Here is a 14,996-nt window from a genome sequence, read left to right on the forward strand (position 1 = left end):
ACTTGGTGAGACTCTGTCTCAAAATAAAAAATAAAAGGGGATGGAGTGGTTAAGTGCCCCTGGATTCAACTCCCAGTGTGAAAGAAAGGAAAGAAGGAAGGAGAAAGGAAGAAAACATACCTCCAGGGTCACCACTGGCTTCTAGTTCCACACCTGGAGGTTAGTTTGCACTTCTCTGTCTTACAAGAGGGGCTGGAAGAGCAAGGTGTCTGTCACCACAGGGACCTGAGCTCCAACTCTGGTGCTGACACTAACTTCCACAGGACCTAGGGCCCATTACTTCGACCCCATCATAAAATAGAGAAAAGCTTAGAACGTCTCATAGAATGCTGTGGGATTACAGGAGGTCTAGTAAGGCAGGAGCATCCAGGTATGGAGAGGATGCATCTGACCCCTGCGCTGCCACTGGCCTGCTCAGAGAGGTTACGAGACTTCAGGCAGAAGCCCCCAGAGGAAGGGGCCACTATTTTCAGAACTGCTGCCATTTCCCCAAGTCTTCCAGATTGACTCATCTGCACTGGCCCCTTTCCCCTGCTGGGGGATTCCCAGCGCAGCCCTGTGCCAGGTGCATGGACCCTCCTGTATGAAACTCTTGCTCAAGAAATTCCATCCTGTGTGAGACAGCATGGCATGACGAGGGAGAGAAGGATTTAGTTTAGGATCTGCCACTTGCCCAGTCTTCGCAGACACTCAGTCAGGTCCTCGCTGAATTACTGTTCCAAGGAAGAGGTAGGGCCTAAGGTAACTGGTAGTAACCTGCTAGAACCAGGATCTACCACCACAGGGCAATTTCATAACAACTCAGACTCCTAACAGCTCCATCCCCATTGTCCCACAAGTCAGTTTTAAAAACACCAATCTCCTTATTGTGTTCAACTACCTTGATTGATACATTCTTCCATTCTTCATTCAACTAATCACCCAACAAGTGATTTTATTTTTTTTTTAAACTGAGCTAGCTATTATATGCCAGGAGCTGAGAATAAAGCAGTGAACAAAATTGACAAAAATCTTACTTTCTTGGAATCTTTATCCTTGCGGCAGAAGTCAAATAACAAATCAACAAGTAAAAACTATGCAAAGAATTAAATCAGCAGGGTGATTGGGGTAGTTACTGTGGTCTGGGTGGTCAATGCGGGTGCTCTATGGAGATGATCCTGAAGTCAGATAGGAATGGTATGAAGGAATCTGCAATGCGACACTAGGAAGAATATTCCAAGCAGAAGGAGCAGCTATGGCAGAGGCCCTGAGGTTGGAATGAGCTTGGTGCACTGGAGAACCTACAGCCTTCTGCGGTTCCCTGAGCAAGAGCAGGGAAAGAGTGAGGCAGGGTCTAGATGGGGTGAGGGCTGGGTGTTATTCTGAGAGCTGGGCTTCTCTCAGTCAGATGGGAAGCCAAGAGAGTGCTGTGAGCAGGGGAACAGCTCCAGCTCCATCTGATTTATCCTCCAGGACAGCCCTCAAGTCATTAGCTCCAAGAATAGTGGAGCAGGCTGGAGGTTTCTGCAAAAATCCAGAGGATACATGGTAGCCTGGACGCCTGCACACAGGTGCTGTGTAAGTTCTTGGTGACTGAATAGGTGAATGAATATGCTCATCAGATCACTGTACTCCACCACTGAGCTACAGGCCCAGCCCCTGATCACTTCTTGCTTTGTGGGGCGAGGGGATCGTGGGTCATCTAGGTGGGAGTGAAAGAAGTCAGGAAACAGTTTAGAATTTAAAAATAGGCACAAAGAATTTTTTTTTTTTTAAAGAGAGAGTGAGGGGGGGGCGGAGAGAGAGAAAATTTTTTTTTTTTTGATATTTATTTTTTAGTTTTTTCGGCGGACACAACATCTTTGTTTGTATGTGGTGCTGAGGATCGAACCCGGGCTGCACGCATGCCAGGTGAGCGCGCTACCGCTTGAGCCATATCCCCAGCCCCAGCACAAAGAATTTATGGAGGTAAATAAGTTTAAATTATTGGAAGAAAGAGGAAGTTAGATCCGATGGGGAGACAGGACACATTCTAGTGGAATGGTTAACTTTTCTGGGCCCCTCTTTAGAGAAAGGTACCTGGTACGTACATAGAACCGAGTCTGGTGCTGAGATCTGGCACTACAGAACAGAGGGGCACTTTAGAGAGTATCTGAGTAGATTAGGAAGAAAGTGATGGCAAGGCAGAGGGAAGAGAGAAGTGGAGATGCTTGGAGAGCTCTCTGGGGCCTGACACTGTGAACTGGCAGGAACAGAACAAAACATGGGGCCTCCTGCAGGTCGGATCTGGTGGGCAGCCTTAGAGGTTCCAGGGTGGAACCATCTGTGACTCAGTACAATTCCTCACAGTCTGGAGGCTTTGCTGATTGAGTTGTCTCATGGTGGGGCCATGTGAAATGTCACAGTGACCCAGCACTCCCTATCTCTTTTCCTAGGCCTCTCTCCCTGATTGCTCAACAGTTGGAGCATGTGAGAAGTGCTCATCATCTCACACTGGATCACAGATGTGTGGGCAACAATGTTGCATGTATGTGTGAGTGTGTATGTGTGTGTGTGTGCGCCCATGCAGCATGCACATAGTGTAGGGGTGTAGGTGGGAGAAATGCACCTGGGGGGAACTGAACAAGCGTTGGTTTTCTTCCCACTTCGCCTTGCTCTGGCCTACTTGTGACTGGACGCAGCCTTTGACACCACCTGCCTTCTGCCCTATTCTCCTACCTCAGAGTTTCATACTGTCCTCTCTGTTGTGTTCACTCACTCTCCACCTCTCTGCTAGGTTTCATCATTGTTCCCGAGCCTCTATGCATCATATCATGCCAAGCCTGGAGGCTCCTTGGATGTCTCCTAGTTAACCCAAGTCCAGGAACCCAGTGGCCCCAGGCTGCCTCCCTGGCTTTGCAGTCTGAGATGTAAACCTGAGAGGTAAAATGAGGAGGGGCCAAACTCTAGAGCTGCAAACTCTTGAACTGACAAGACCCAGACAGTGATCTAGAAAGCCTGCCACGGCAGTGTGCACGGATCCATGCCAGTGGTGCCTCCTGAACTAGTTCTAGCAGGAGCATCTGTCTGCTTGTTCTAGAGCTTTCTTGTTACAAAGGGCATGCTGAGTCTCCTTGGGGACAAGCAACTGGCTGGGGTGAAAGATTAAGTCATCAACACAAATTGTATATCTGCTGTGTACCTAATAGAAGACAGTCTCTATAAGCTCGTGAGCTAGTTAGAGGTAGAAAATGAAATGAAAGAGAAAAATGACAAGTGATTAGGAAAGCAAGGGCTATTTGGGATGACATGATGTCCAGAGTTATGGTGGTTCAGAGAAAGGGGAGATCCTGGAGGGCAGAGGTGTCATGGAGGAGAGGGGATATAATACATCACCACCAAACATTCCTGTGGGGTAGGAGGATGAGCAGAAATTGAGTATGACTAAGGGTCTGCAGGAAGATGGGATCAAAATGACTTGAAGCCTGTACTCCAAAGAAAAAAGCCCCATGTGGTTATATCTGTGTTTGTGTCTCTTTCTTCTCCTTTCCTCTCCATCTTTCTCCAAGTCTTTTATATTTTTTCATAAGAAAGTTTCCATTGTGAAGTCAACCTTCTTGAACCTAAACACTGACACTGGGTATGAAGTCTGCAGCCCTTTAAAATTCCTTTTTAAGTGGCTTCTTCTTTTTATTTTTTAACCTATATCAGAAGTTGTTCCACAGATTTCCCCCCCAAATCTCACAAAGGGAAAGGGAGACATGGAGGAGGCCATCTGGATCGGGTGGCAAACTCTACCTAAGGCTGAGAGGGGAGGAAAGGGAGAGCCAGTGCTGGGGAGGGAGGGGTTCAGGAGGCCGGCCCCTCCCTGCCCCATCACCCACAGCCTCTCCAGCTTCCAGAGACCCTATGCCCACACAGAAATGTCTCCTAAGAGAGAAGAACACACATTTAGTGATTTAAACTTAAGTATTGTCCAGATTGTTTGTTCCCCCCATGAAAGCCCTTGTTCAAACATACTCTGACATTAAACCCCATGTGGCACATAAAACAGGTGTGAGTGAACTGTTTGGGTGGAGAGCATAGCCTCCTCTATTTATTTTTATGTGGTGCCGGGGATCAAACCCAGTTTCTCATGCATGCTAGGCAAGTGCTCTACCACTGAGCCACAACCCCAGCCCCATTCCCCTATTCTTAAGTCCTAGAAAGGCCATTTCTTCTGTCCCCTCTTTGTAGCCTCTGTGACTGTCATAGAGGGAAGAGGTAGGCTGGGAGGGCCTGCTGTGGGTCTCCCTTAACATGACTGCCAAGGCTGAGGGAGCTTCAGATGTGACAGAGTGGTTCACAGGCTGTTATTTTCACACTTCCAGGTGGCCCATGTAGGGTGAAGCATGTACACTACACCAGGAGAACCAGCAGGAAAAAAGAACAACAACACACCCAACACGTCCATCCCCAGGAAGGCCATTTAAGCACTGAGTTATTTTCTTTAAGTCTTCTAGAATCATTAACCAATTCATACTACAAATCTATACCTAGAGCCACTGTGTCCAAAAATATGTGCTAGGCGGTGCAGTGTAAACAGGTGGAGTCAATGTTGGCTCTTCTACAGGTCGTAGCCAGTGCCCACTGGGACCAACTACTAACCCTGGTAAGGAGCAGAGGGGCCCTTGGCTAGCTGGGCTGTGTTCTGGAGAGGACAGGACAGAGCCTGCACACTTTATTCTGTTTACACTACAGATAAAGGTCCCCGTTTGCCCTCTCGATTTCCACTGTGATCTTTCCAAGGCCTAAAGAGTATTTTGTCCCAGAGGCTAGATTGTAGTTCAGTGGTAGAGTGCTTGCCTTGCATGCATGAGGCACTGGGTTCAATCCTTAGCATCACATAAAAATAAATAAAATAAAGATATTATGTCCATCTACAATGAAAAAAAAATTACAAAAAAAAAATAATAATAATACTTTGTCCCAGATCACAATGCCTTATAGCCTGAGTGCCTTTCCTGGTTCCTGGCAATTTCACTTCCTGGAATGCCACAGCTCAACATCAATGCCAGAGGCACAGCCAGGTATTTCCCTGGGTGCCTCCCAGGTTTGAAGGTTTGAAGCCTTGACTCCATCTCATGCTTTCCTTCTCTCTCAACTCCCATGAGCAGCAGTCTGCTGAGTTTCCCCCAATCCTGTCACAAATACATCCTCCCCTCCCCATCCATCACCACTGATGGCAGCTTATGAGGATTGTCAACACCACCTCTCAACTGGTCTCCCTTCCCCTTGATTCCCTTCACTCACCACCAGCCATGATCCATCTTATACCTGGCTCTTAGAGGGAGCTCCTTCAACACATGCATGTTACTCTCCTGTTTAAACCCCCTGCAGCCTCCTGCTGCCTACAGATGAGGTTGCAGCCTAGCATTCAGTTTTTCCTTCCCTCCTAGCTTTACCTCCTGCTCCTCTCCTTCAGCAGGCCCCAGCCAGGCCTCTAACCACACATGTCCACTGGCAGCTGCTCCATCAGCTCCCAAGTCCCCCTAACTCCCAGCCAACTCTAGGTTTGGCGCAGCTTTGCCTTTTGTGTTGTTTTGCTCTCATCTGTGTCCCATTCAAAATTCCTTTCTTTGGACAGCTCCACTCTCCAGACCCTTTCTAGACCCCACAGTGAGAATCACCCCACACCTCTCCCTGGTCCCCAGGCAGGCCATCAGTAGATGTTCAACAGCAAAGCTCTTTCTTTCTGTATCCAGTCCCCATTTACTGTGTGGAGGGCTCCTGGTTTCTTTCTTTGGATGGAAAGTAAGAATTAATTTAATTTTTTCATTGCAATTTTGACTTCTCAAAGAAGACATTAATTATTAACATAATTTAATCATATTGTTTTACCATTGTATGTACCAAATCATTGATCTGTAGGACAAAATAAACAGGTATTTTTATGGTATTCAAGATTTAACAGGATAACTTCCTTGGACTATCAAAGAGAAAAACTATCAGCAGTGCATTCTACAAAATTCTGGTATGCTGAAGGATTGGGGAAGTTACTGTCAGTTGCTTCATACCCTTGAAATGCTAAAACATGACAATACTGCAAATCTGGCAAATCAGCTGGCTAAACCATCAAAAGTCAAAAATCAGGGGTGATTCTCAGTCCTTAGCTATCCTTCTGTCTAAAGCAGAAAGATTCTTTTTTTTTTTCCTTTATTTTATTTACTTTTTCTTTTTTAATGTGGTGCTGAGGATTGAACCCAGTGCTTCACATGTGCTAGGCAACCTCTCTACCACTGGGCCACAACCTCAGCTCTATAGCAGAAAGATTCTATGCTTAAGAAAATCAAGTTGTATTAAGGAACTTGAAAAAACTCTGAATAAAATTATTAGAGTAGTAGGGAAAATATTGCAGGTTAAAGATTAAGAGAGAAATCCACTCTGACTTCACTATGAAATTTACCCTTCCATCTTCAGTGGAAAGGGCCCTAGGGAATGAGTATTATGTTCCACCAACAATTTACTGAGCACTCGCTGAAAGCACTCCAAGGAAAGACTGCAGTGGGAAAGAGGAATGAATGGGGATTAGCAGAATTTTAGATATGGAGGAGGTCCATTAGGGGCTGGGTGGAGGGATATGGCTTACGTTACTGGAAGCACCATCTGAATGCTTTCCTAGCAAGCAGCAAAGCTGGGCCTGCTAAACCTGCCCTGAAGTAGTGTCACTGAGAGATTATGCAAAAACTAGTTTCTTCCTTAGATGCAGAGAAATGCACCTAGGCCATTAAGACCAAGGACTCAGAAGCGGACAAGTTCCCACAGGACCCTCTAGGGAACACGGCCCTGTGTACTGCCTCAGTGAGCAGCCCTTGCCATGAGGACGCAGGGCCCTACAGGGCCCATGAATGGCTTCTTCCTCTCCCATTCAGATGTCCATTAAGGGGAACTTCTTTGTTCAGTTTGTGACCCTTTGCCTCGAATGGTCTGACCTAGCCACCTTTCTGGACATCCAGCCCTAGGCAGAGGGAATCCAAGTCCACCAAAGCAGCCACTTTCCTAGATAGCCACTTCCAAACATGTGACCCTGCTAGTACTCTACCTGCTTCCTGTCCCTTCCACCCAGCAGCCCCTTTCTACCCATGGGCGAGTCCCCTTCTGCTTCTACGGTGTACAGACAAACCCAGACCCAGGGCTGTGACAGCTTATGTTGCAGATATGAGCCCCAAGCTACCCATCAAGGCCACTCTTCTTCCAACTCCCCTCTTCTGCCTCTGGGGTTAATGTTGTTACCAAATCAGGAGCCAAGACACAAAGAGGAAAGCTTAACTTACATGTGTCTGTCACATGTAAAAACTCACGTAGGAATAAAAGGATGGCTCTGTGATTCCTGGGTTATGTAACCACACACGTAATAAAGACCTGGCTTTATTTAAAACAGATGACAATGTAATTAACAAAAGACCAAACATTGCTTATTAAATTTCTACTTTAGGAAACAATTTTTTCTCTAGGATGTTCTAAGCAAGGGTCAGCAAATGATGACTAGCAGATCAAGTCTGGGAAGCTGCCTATTTTTGTAAATAAAGTTTTATTGGAATACAGTTGTACTCGTTTGTTTACCTATTATTCATGGCTATTTCCCCATTAAAGTGGCAGAACTGAGATTGAGACTGAATGGCCAACAATATCTAAAATACTCACTTTCTGGCTCTTTACAGAAAACTCTGTCCTAGAGCAATAAGCAATGAAAAGGATAAGAACGAGGTACCTGTTGACTGGCAGGTGTTTTCTTGTGACATGGCTGTCGTCACGGTCTCTGTGGCTGCATCTCTGATAGCTTGCTCTTCACTCTGCAGGAGGGTGAGGACACACCTCCAGAGAGCAAGTGTGTCCTGCAACTCTAAGGAGATCAGAGGGAATTCAAATTACCTAGAATGCAGCTGGCAAGTAGGTACCAATAAGGCTCAACCCCACGGTGGAGGAGAGTACATGGAATGAGCAACAGCCATTCCTTTTTTTCTGGGGATGGCAAGATAGGAGGACCTGAGAATCGGACTAACACTGGGATACAGAGGGTCCTAATGGAAATGTCTATTTTGGGGGTGGGGGTGGGGCAGGAGTAGGGGCAGGCTTTCTGGAGGCAACTAGTCACAGGTAAGACTCCTGGAAGATACTGCCCGGCTGACAAAGGCTCTAGTCCCAGTTCTCCCCAGTGTCATGATTGTCATGACTTTATGCACGAAAAGTGCTTTGGGGAAACTAGCCCAATGTTGAAATGCATCAATTATGACCACAAAGTGTTAATCGAGATTTTGCTCTGGGCAAGCATGGTGGTGCATGCCTGTAATCCCAGTGATTCAGGAGGCTGAAGTAGGAGGATCACGAGTTTAAGGCAGGCCTTGGTAATTTAGCAAGACTCTGTCTCAAAATAAGAAATAAAAAGGTCGGGGGGAAGGTGTGGGTCAATAGTAGAATAACCCCTGGATTCAATCCCAGTACCTAAAAAAAAAAAAAAAAGATCATGCCTTGGAGAAAGAAAGAAAAAAGTGCAAGGACACAGGAAAAACGCACCAGCCTATGTCACTTGTATGTGGGGCAGGGGGGCGGGGGGGAGGGGGAGTCCTCTTGATGCTGCCATTCCTTGGGGTACTGACTCTGCTGGTCAGCCTGTGCTAAGTGCTGCTACGGATGGTATCTGCCCTTGAACAACAGAAAAGAATATGAAGTCCAGGACACAAGGCCATGAGTAGTCATGGAGGAAACAGGAGGCAGTGACTTGCAATAGGGAAAGATCACAAAGGACTAACTGAACCTGGGACAAACTTCACAAGGACAAGGAGAGGTAGGCAGGCCTCACAGACAGGACCCCTATCCTGTAGGCAGAGCTGTGTGGAGGATCTCAGTGGAGAGCTATGGCAGACCACCTGTCACCTTCTTCCTGCAACAGGAAAGCCCTCCTGTCCCAAGAACTCCTCTTGGTACACCCTCTCTCTCATCTGTCCACAGAGAACCTGCTATCTCAGAGCTGCTGGCACTTTAGTCAAACCAAGAGCACAAACGGCTCCATTTGGGGTTTTGTTCTCTTTCTGTTTCAGATCTGGCTTTAAATTTTACTCAGTCTTTCAGAGTTGAGTAGCTTCCTTTTGGGTGGTATGAGGTTGAACCCAGGCTTGAGCACACTGGGCGAGCACTTTCCCATTGAGTGGCCCCACCAGCCCTTTACTCAGTCTCAGAATCCATCCTCTGTCTGCAGGGTCCCTACCTTATTAACTTTTCCCTCTTTAACATGGCCATCTATATTGCTAAAATCCTCCCCTCTTTAGTCCATTTCAACCTGTCCTCATACACCCTTGGTCTCTCTAATCAGTGCCTGTTTTTCATGTTCTCATATGCCACCAGCTACCACTGATCTCCTTCCTCATTTCTATAATGCTTCACTCCGCATCAGCAATCCATTATGAATCAATAGCTTTTGTCCAGGACTCAATTCCACACAGGAATTCCAGGTTATTCTACACAAATTTGGCTGCTGAGAATCAGGGCTAGAGTAGCCAGTTACCCAGAAAATGTACTGCAAAATGGTATTAATCTTATTGGAGAAACTTGACATCCATGCCCTATTTTTTGTTTAAGAGTTGGGGTCTGGCTATGTTGCCCAGGCTGGCCTTAATCTCCTGGGTATGTCACCTCAGCTTCCTGAGGTGCTGGGACTACAGGTGCATCTCCCACCCCCCACTAAAGTTTATAATCCTTTGTTCATATTCCTCTGGGTCCAATGACTAAATCATTATCACTGAAGGTTCCCTCTTAATCCCCCTTTGGGTATAAGAAAAGTGCCTAGATGTCACTAAGAAGACGGGAAAGGATATTAAATAAAATTTTGTCTCCTAGAGAGATCCAGGGATATGAGACACCTCATTGTTCTGAACTCGAGTGACATTCAAGATTTGAATTTATCATCTAAAAACCAGTTATTTCCTTTTTTCTGGAAATCTTTCTCTGCAACTATACTGAACACTCCTTGGAGGCAGGGGCCATGTCTTACTCTTGAGGGCTGTGCATAGATGCAGCAAAAAAAAAAAGAAAGAAAGAAATTCCACAAAAAGATGGGAAGTACACCAGAGCATGGCAGCATGGCAATACAGGATTAACCACGGCAGGAGAAGACGGGGCGAGGACTGAAGCATGGCTTTCCTCTGACTAAACCCTATGTTTAAAACCAAACCAACATAATTAAAAAGTTAAAACAGAACAAAAAGTCCCTTATGCTTTTCTCCTGATGATTTCCTCAAGTTTGGTTTGCTTCAACAGCGTTTACATGATTATTGCTCTTGAGGCACAGTGGGCAGCAGGGAGGAAAGGGACATGGGGCAGGGGGTGAGAAGGTGGCTACTCACCAGCTAGGACCCATACATCCATTAGATTTCAAAATATCTCCCCTTCCATGTCCCAAGGACACTCCAAGTAAATGCTGTGAAAGAAACTAGCAGCCTATCTAGTGGCTATCTAGTGGAAGTCACCTGGAACCTCCCTAACCTCAACAGCAAGCCCTGGGACTCTACTTCCTGATGGTCTTTGGAGCCTGTCCTCTTCTTCCTTGCTCCACAGCTTCACGCTCACCCTGTTTCTCACCTAATCATGGAAGAGGCTTCCTGGAAGAGGGGATGGTTGGGACGAGTCTTGAAAGACAAAAGCTGGTCAAGCAGTGGTTTGTTGATGGAGAACGGCTGACGCCAAGGGCCTATGTGGGGAGTGGGGACAAGGAGGCAGGAGGGCTAGGCCATGGGCGGCACAGGAAGGCCCGTGGAAGGTGCTTAGATTTTCTCCTGAAGGCAGTGGGAACCCATGGAGGACTGTCAACATTTCTGTTGGCTGGCGTTGACAGAAAGGATCACATTTACACTTCACACAGACCACAGAGGCTCTCCGGACCTCCACGGAGAATGGCTGGGAGGATAAGATTGAAAGAAAGAGGACTAAGAGGCTGTAGGTGAAAAGTGACGAGAGAACAAACGCAGGGGAGGAACACACGGGAAGACGTCAAGGCCTGGATCACGCTGCCACTTGTCACCTTCCCTTCTCTTGTAGCCTGGAGAACCCACCCATGAGTTCATTGAGTCTGGTACAACAGGCACCCTCCTCGACACTTACCAAGGACGGGATGGGGGTTGGTGAGGAAAAGTGGTGCTGTGCTGGTGAGGACCCCAGCAGCGGCCAGCCTTGATGCTGTGGGGAGGCGGTCTCCACAGGACAGGACGACCAGCTGGACCCACTGCTTCAGCTCGGGGGCCATCGAGTTCCTGCTCTGAAAGCACAAAAGGTACCTATCAGCATCCCTGAAGGGGAAATCATGGGCTGACGTGGGAAGAGGGGAGAGCTCCACCAAACTGCTCTGCAAGCACCTCCTACCTCAGTGGAAAGAAGAGTCTTAGTGGTTTTCTCTACCAACCAGGCAGATCTAGACAAACCCAAGGAAGCAAATCTGACTTGTCTTTCAGAAATGTAGAGTCACTCTAAGGAGACAGCAAGTTCCTTGAGTCTTTTCTGACGTATCAGGTTATCACAACACCAGTGTATTAAACAGCTAAAGACCAACCTTGTGAGGAAGACTGCAGCAGCAAAGAGCAGCTTGCTGAACCCAATAACCAGATATCCCTCCTATTTTTAGGAACAGAACCCAGATTTTTGGCTGGGCCTGTGGGCACCCACCCAAACACTGTATTTCCCAGCCTCCCTCATATGTAGAAACAACATGTGACTACATTCTAACTCATGGGATGTCACTGGAAGTGGTGTTTGGGCAGGATGTGCCTTAAGAAATGCCCATGATCTTTGCTTTCTGGGGTTCCCCCTCCTGTTAGCTAAATTGGACAAGATGGTTGGAGCTGGAGGAACCATCTGGAACCATAAGATGGAAGCCACATGTTGAGGACAGAAGAACTTCAAAGTAGAAAGGCTTGGGGCCTAACACTGTCAAGGCGCCATACCTGTTTCTACCTGGGTTAAGCCACAGTGTTTATGAATTTCTGTTATAACATTTGAAAGCACTATCCTAACTGATACTCTGTTTAAACAAAGACCCATTGATGTTAATAGTAACGGCTTTATCGAGATATAATCATATACCATGCAATCTACCCATTTAAAATGAACAGTTCAATGAACTTTGGTACATTTCTGAAATATGTGCAGCCACCACATTCTATTTTATTACTACATGTTTTGATACCTTGGGGTTTTATTGTTGTTGTTTTGGTACTGGGAATTAAACCTAGGGCTTTGTGCATGCTAGGCAAGAGCTCTACCACTGAGCTTTATCCCTAGTCACCTCCCTACTTCTTAAAAAAAACATTTATTTTTTAGTTGTAGTTGACACAATACCTTTATTTTATTTATTTATTTATTTTTATGTGGTGTGAGGTCGAACCTGTTGGGAAAACATAACGGCAGCCGCACCCCAGAGAAAAACCCCAGCATGGCGTCTAACAACTCTCCTTCTCTTCTTTGCTTCTTTCACTGGCGTGAAACGTTCCCACCGGCACCAATGTTCAAACCCTGCAGGTAGGAAGCCTTAGCCCCAATTAGAATTAACTTCTTAGGCCCCAGAACTGACATATGGAAGAGCTTGCCAATAAACCGGCGACCTGTTATCTACCTCAGCCCCTGCTACCTCTCTTAGACCTATATAAACACACAGCCATTTGTAATAAAGTGAGACCTCTTTGGTAATCTGTGTCGTGTGGTGCAGTGTTTTCGAGTCTTACAGAACCCAGGGCCTTGTGTGTGCTAGGCAAGCACTCTACTGCTGAGCCACAATCCCAGCCCCCCCAACGTTTTTATTTTTTTTATTATTATTAGTTGTTCAAAACATTACTCAGTTCTTACATATCATATTTCATACATTTGATTCAAGTGGGTTATGAACTCCCAATTTTACCCCGTATACAGATTGCAGAACCACATCGGTTACACCTCCACGTTTTTACATACTGCAGTACTAGTGTCTGTTGTATTCTGCTGCCTTTCCTATCCTCTGCTATCCCCCCTCCCCTCCCCCTCCCCTCCCCTCCCCTCCCCTCCCCTCCCCCTCCCCTCCCCTCCCCTCTTCTCTCTCTACCCCATCTACTGTAATTCATTTCTCTCCCTTGTTTGATGTTGAGAGCCACAGCCAAGTCGGAATGCGCTTGGCATTGCCAGAAGGAGTGGTTGAGAGGTGATGCCAGCGAGCCATTAAGATGATGATAATTAAGTTAAGCTGGGTATAATTGCTGTGACTGGATGATGCTGGATTGGGGCAGACTGTGTATTCAGTTGTACATTAGACCCCTGCTGTCTGGCCATAGGGTGGCTCCTGCTGCCTTGGGCGCCCGCTTTGAGTTCTTGGCGCTTTGAGTTCTTGGCGGGAGTTTCCCTGTAGAGTTCCCGAACCGCAGGTGGAGTGCTGGTGGAGCTCGGGCAATAAAGGAGTTCCTGTTTGAACCTACAAGTGCCTCATGGCCGCTTGGTTATTCGTGCCCAGCCAGACTGCGGCAGTTTTTTTTTTTCCCTTTCCCCTCACTTCCTCTTATATGTAATTCTGTATAAGAATGAGGGTCTCCTTCCATTTCCATGCAATTTCCCTTCTCTCTCCCTTTCCCTCCCACCTCTTGTCCCTGTTTAATGTTATTCTTCTTCTCATGCTCTTCCTCCCTGCTCTGTTCTTAGTTGCTCTCCTTATATCAAAGAAGACATTTGGCATTTGTTTTTAGGGATTGGCTAGTTTCACTTAGCATAATCTGCTCTAATGCCATCCATTTCCCTGCAAATGTCATGATTTTGTCATTTTTTAGTGCAGAGTAATATTCCATTGTGTATAAATGCCACATTTTTTTTAATCCATTCATTTATTGAAGGGCATTTAGGTTGGTTCCACAGTCTAGCTATTGTGAATTGTGCTGCTATGAACATCGATGTAGCAGTATCCCTATAGTATGCTCTTTTAAGGTCTTTAGGGAATAGTCCGAGAAGGGGAATAGCTGGGTCAAATGGTGGTTCCATTCCCAGCTTTCCAAGGAAACTTTTTAATATTTATTTTTAGTTGTAGTTAGACACAATTTATTTTATTTATTTATTTTTATGTGGTGCTGAGGTTTAAACCCAGGGCCTCACACGTGCTAGGCAAGTGCTCTACCACTGAGCCACAACCCCAGCCCTATCCCTGCCCTTTTTAATTTTATTATTAGACAGGGTCTTGCTAGGTTGCTCAGGCTGGTCTTGAACTTGTGATCCTCCTGCCTCAACCTCCCAAATACCTGGGATTACCTGTTCAAAGCTGTATCTTGCTTTTTAAAAAACAGTTTAAAAGTTTTTAACTGATGCATAAAAATTGTACATGTTATGGGGTACCATGTGATGTTTCAACACATGTATACTTGTGTAATGTTCAAACAGTAAATGTTTCTATCTACTCAATTTTTGTTTCTATCTATTCAGTTTTTGAATGCCTTCATCACCACAAAGACAAACCCTGTGCCCTTTAGCTATCACTCCTCCATCCTCCATCCCTCAGCCCTAAACAGCTACTAGTCCACCTTTGGTTTCTGAATTTGCCTTTTCCAGAGATTTCATGTAAATGGGATCATTCAATGAGTGGTCTTTTGTGACAGGTTTCTTTCACTCAGGTGAATGTTCCAAGGTCCATCCATGCTGTGGGATAGATCAGTACTCCAGTGCTCTTTATGGCCAGGTAATATTCCATTCTGCGTTTATGAACATTTGGATCATTGCCATCTTTTATACTTTGTTTTCTTACTTTTTCTAGAAAGAGAATTGTTGTTCTAGATGTACTGCTTGCTATGGTTTGAACGCTTCCTCTGTAAGTCATGTTGAAATTTAACTGTTGTGGTGACATTATTATAGGAGAGGAGACCTTTGAGACATGACGAGGTCATGAGGGTGGAGTCCTCTAACATGAATGGATAAGTGTTGTCATGTCCAAAGTGGGTTAGTTGTCTCAGGAGTGGCCCTGTTATAAAAGTGAGTTCTCTCTCTCTTATTTAAATACACCCAAATAAACA

At 46.0% G+C, this 14,996-nt stretch overlaps 1 protein-coding gene across 1 annotated transcript in view; it reads right to left on the reverse strand.

Moving 5' to 3' along the window:
• The window catches only part of Thada (THADA armadillo repeat containing), a 313,209-nt gene that overhangs the window by 31,963 nt on the left and 266,250 nt on the right, over positions 1-14,996 (reverse strand). The window contains exons 35-36 of the mRNA XM_076833305.2: positions 11,092-11,245; positions 7,709-7,840 (exon numbers count right to left, since the gene is read on the reverse strand). Of these exons, the coding sequence (XP_076689420.2) occupies positions 7,709-7,840; positions 11,092-11,245 (286 nt within the window). The remainder of the gene's footprint in view (positions 1-7,708; positions 7,841-11,091; positions 11,246-14,996) is intronic.

This window comes from Callospermophilus lateralis, chromosome 14, assembly GCF_048772815.1.
Source record: "Callospermophilus lateralis isolate mCalLat2 chromosome 14, mCalLat2.hap1, whole genome shotgun sequence".
NCBI classification, from domain to species: Eukaryota; Metazoa; Chordata; class Mammalia; order Rodentia; family Sciuridae; genus Callospermophilus; species Callospermophilus lateralis.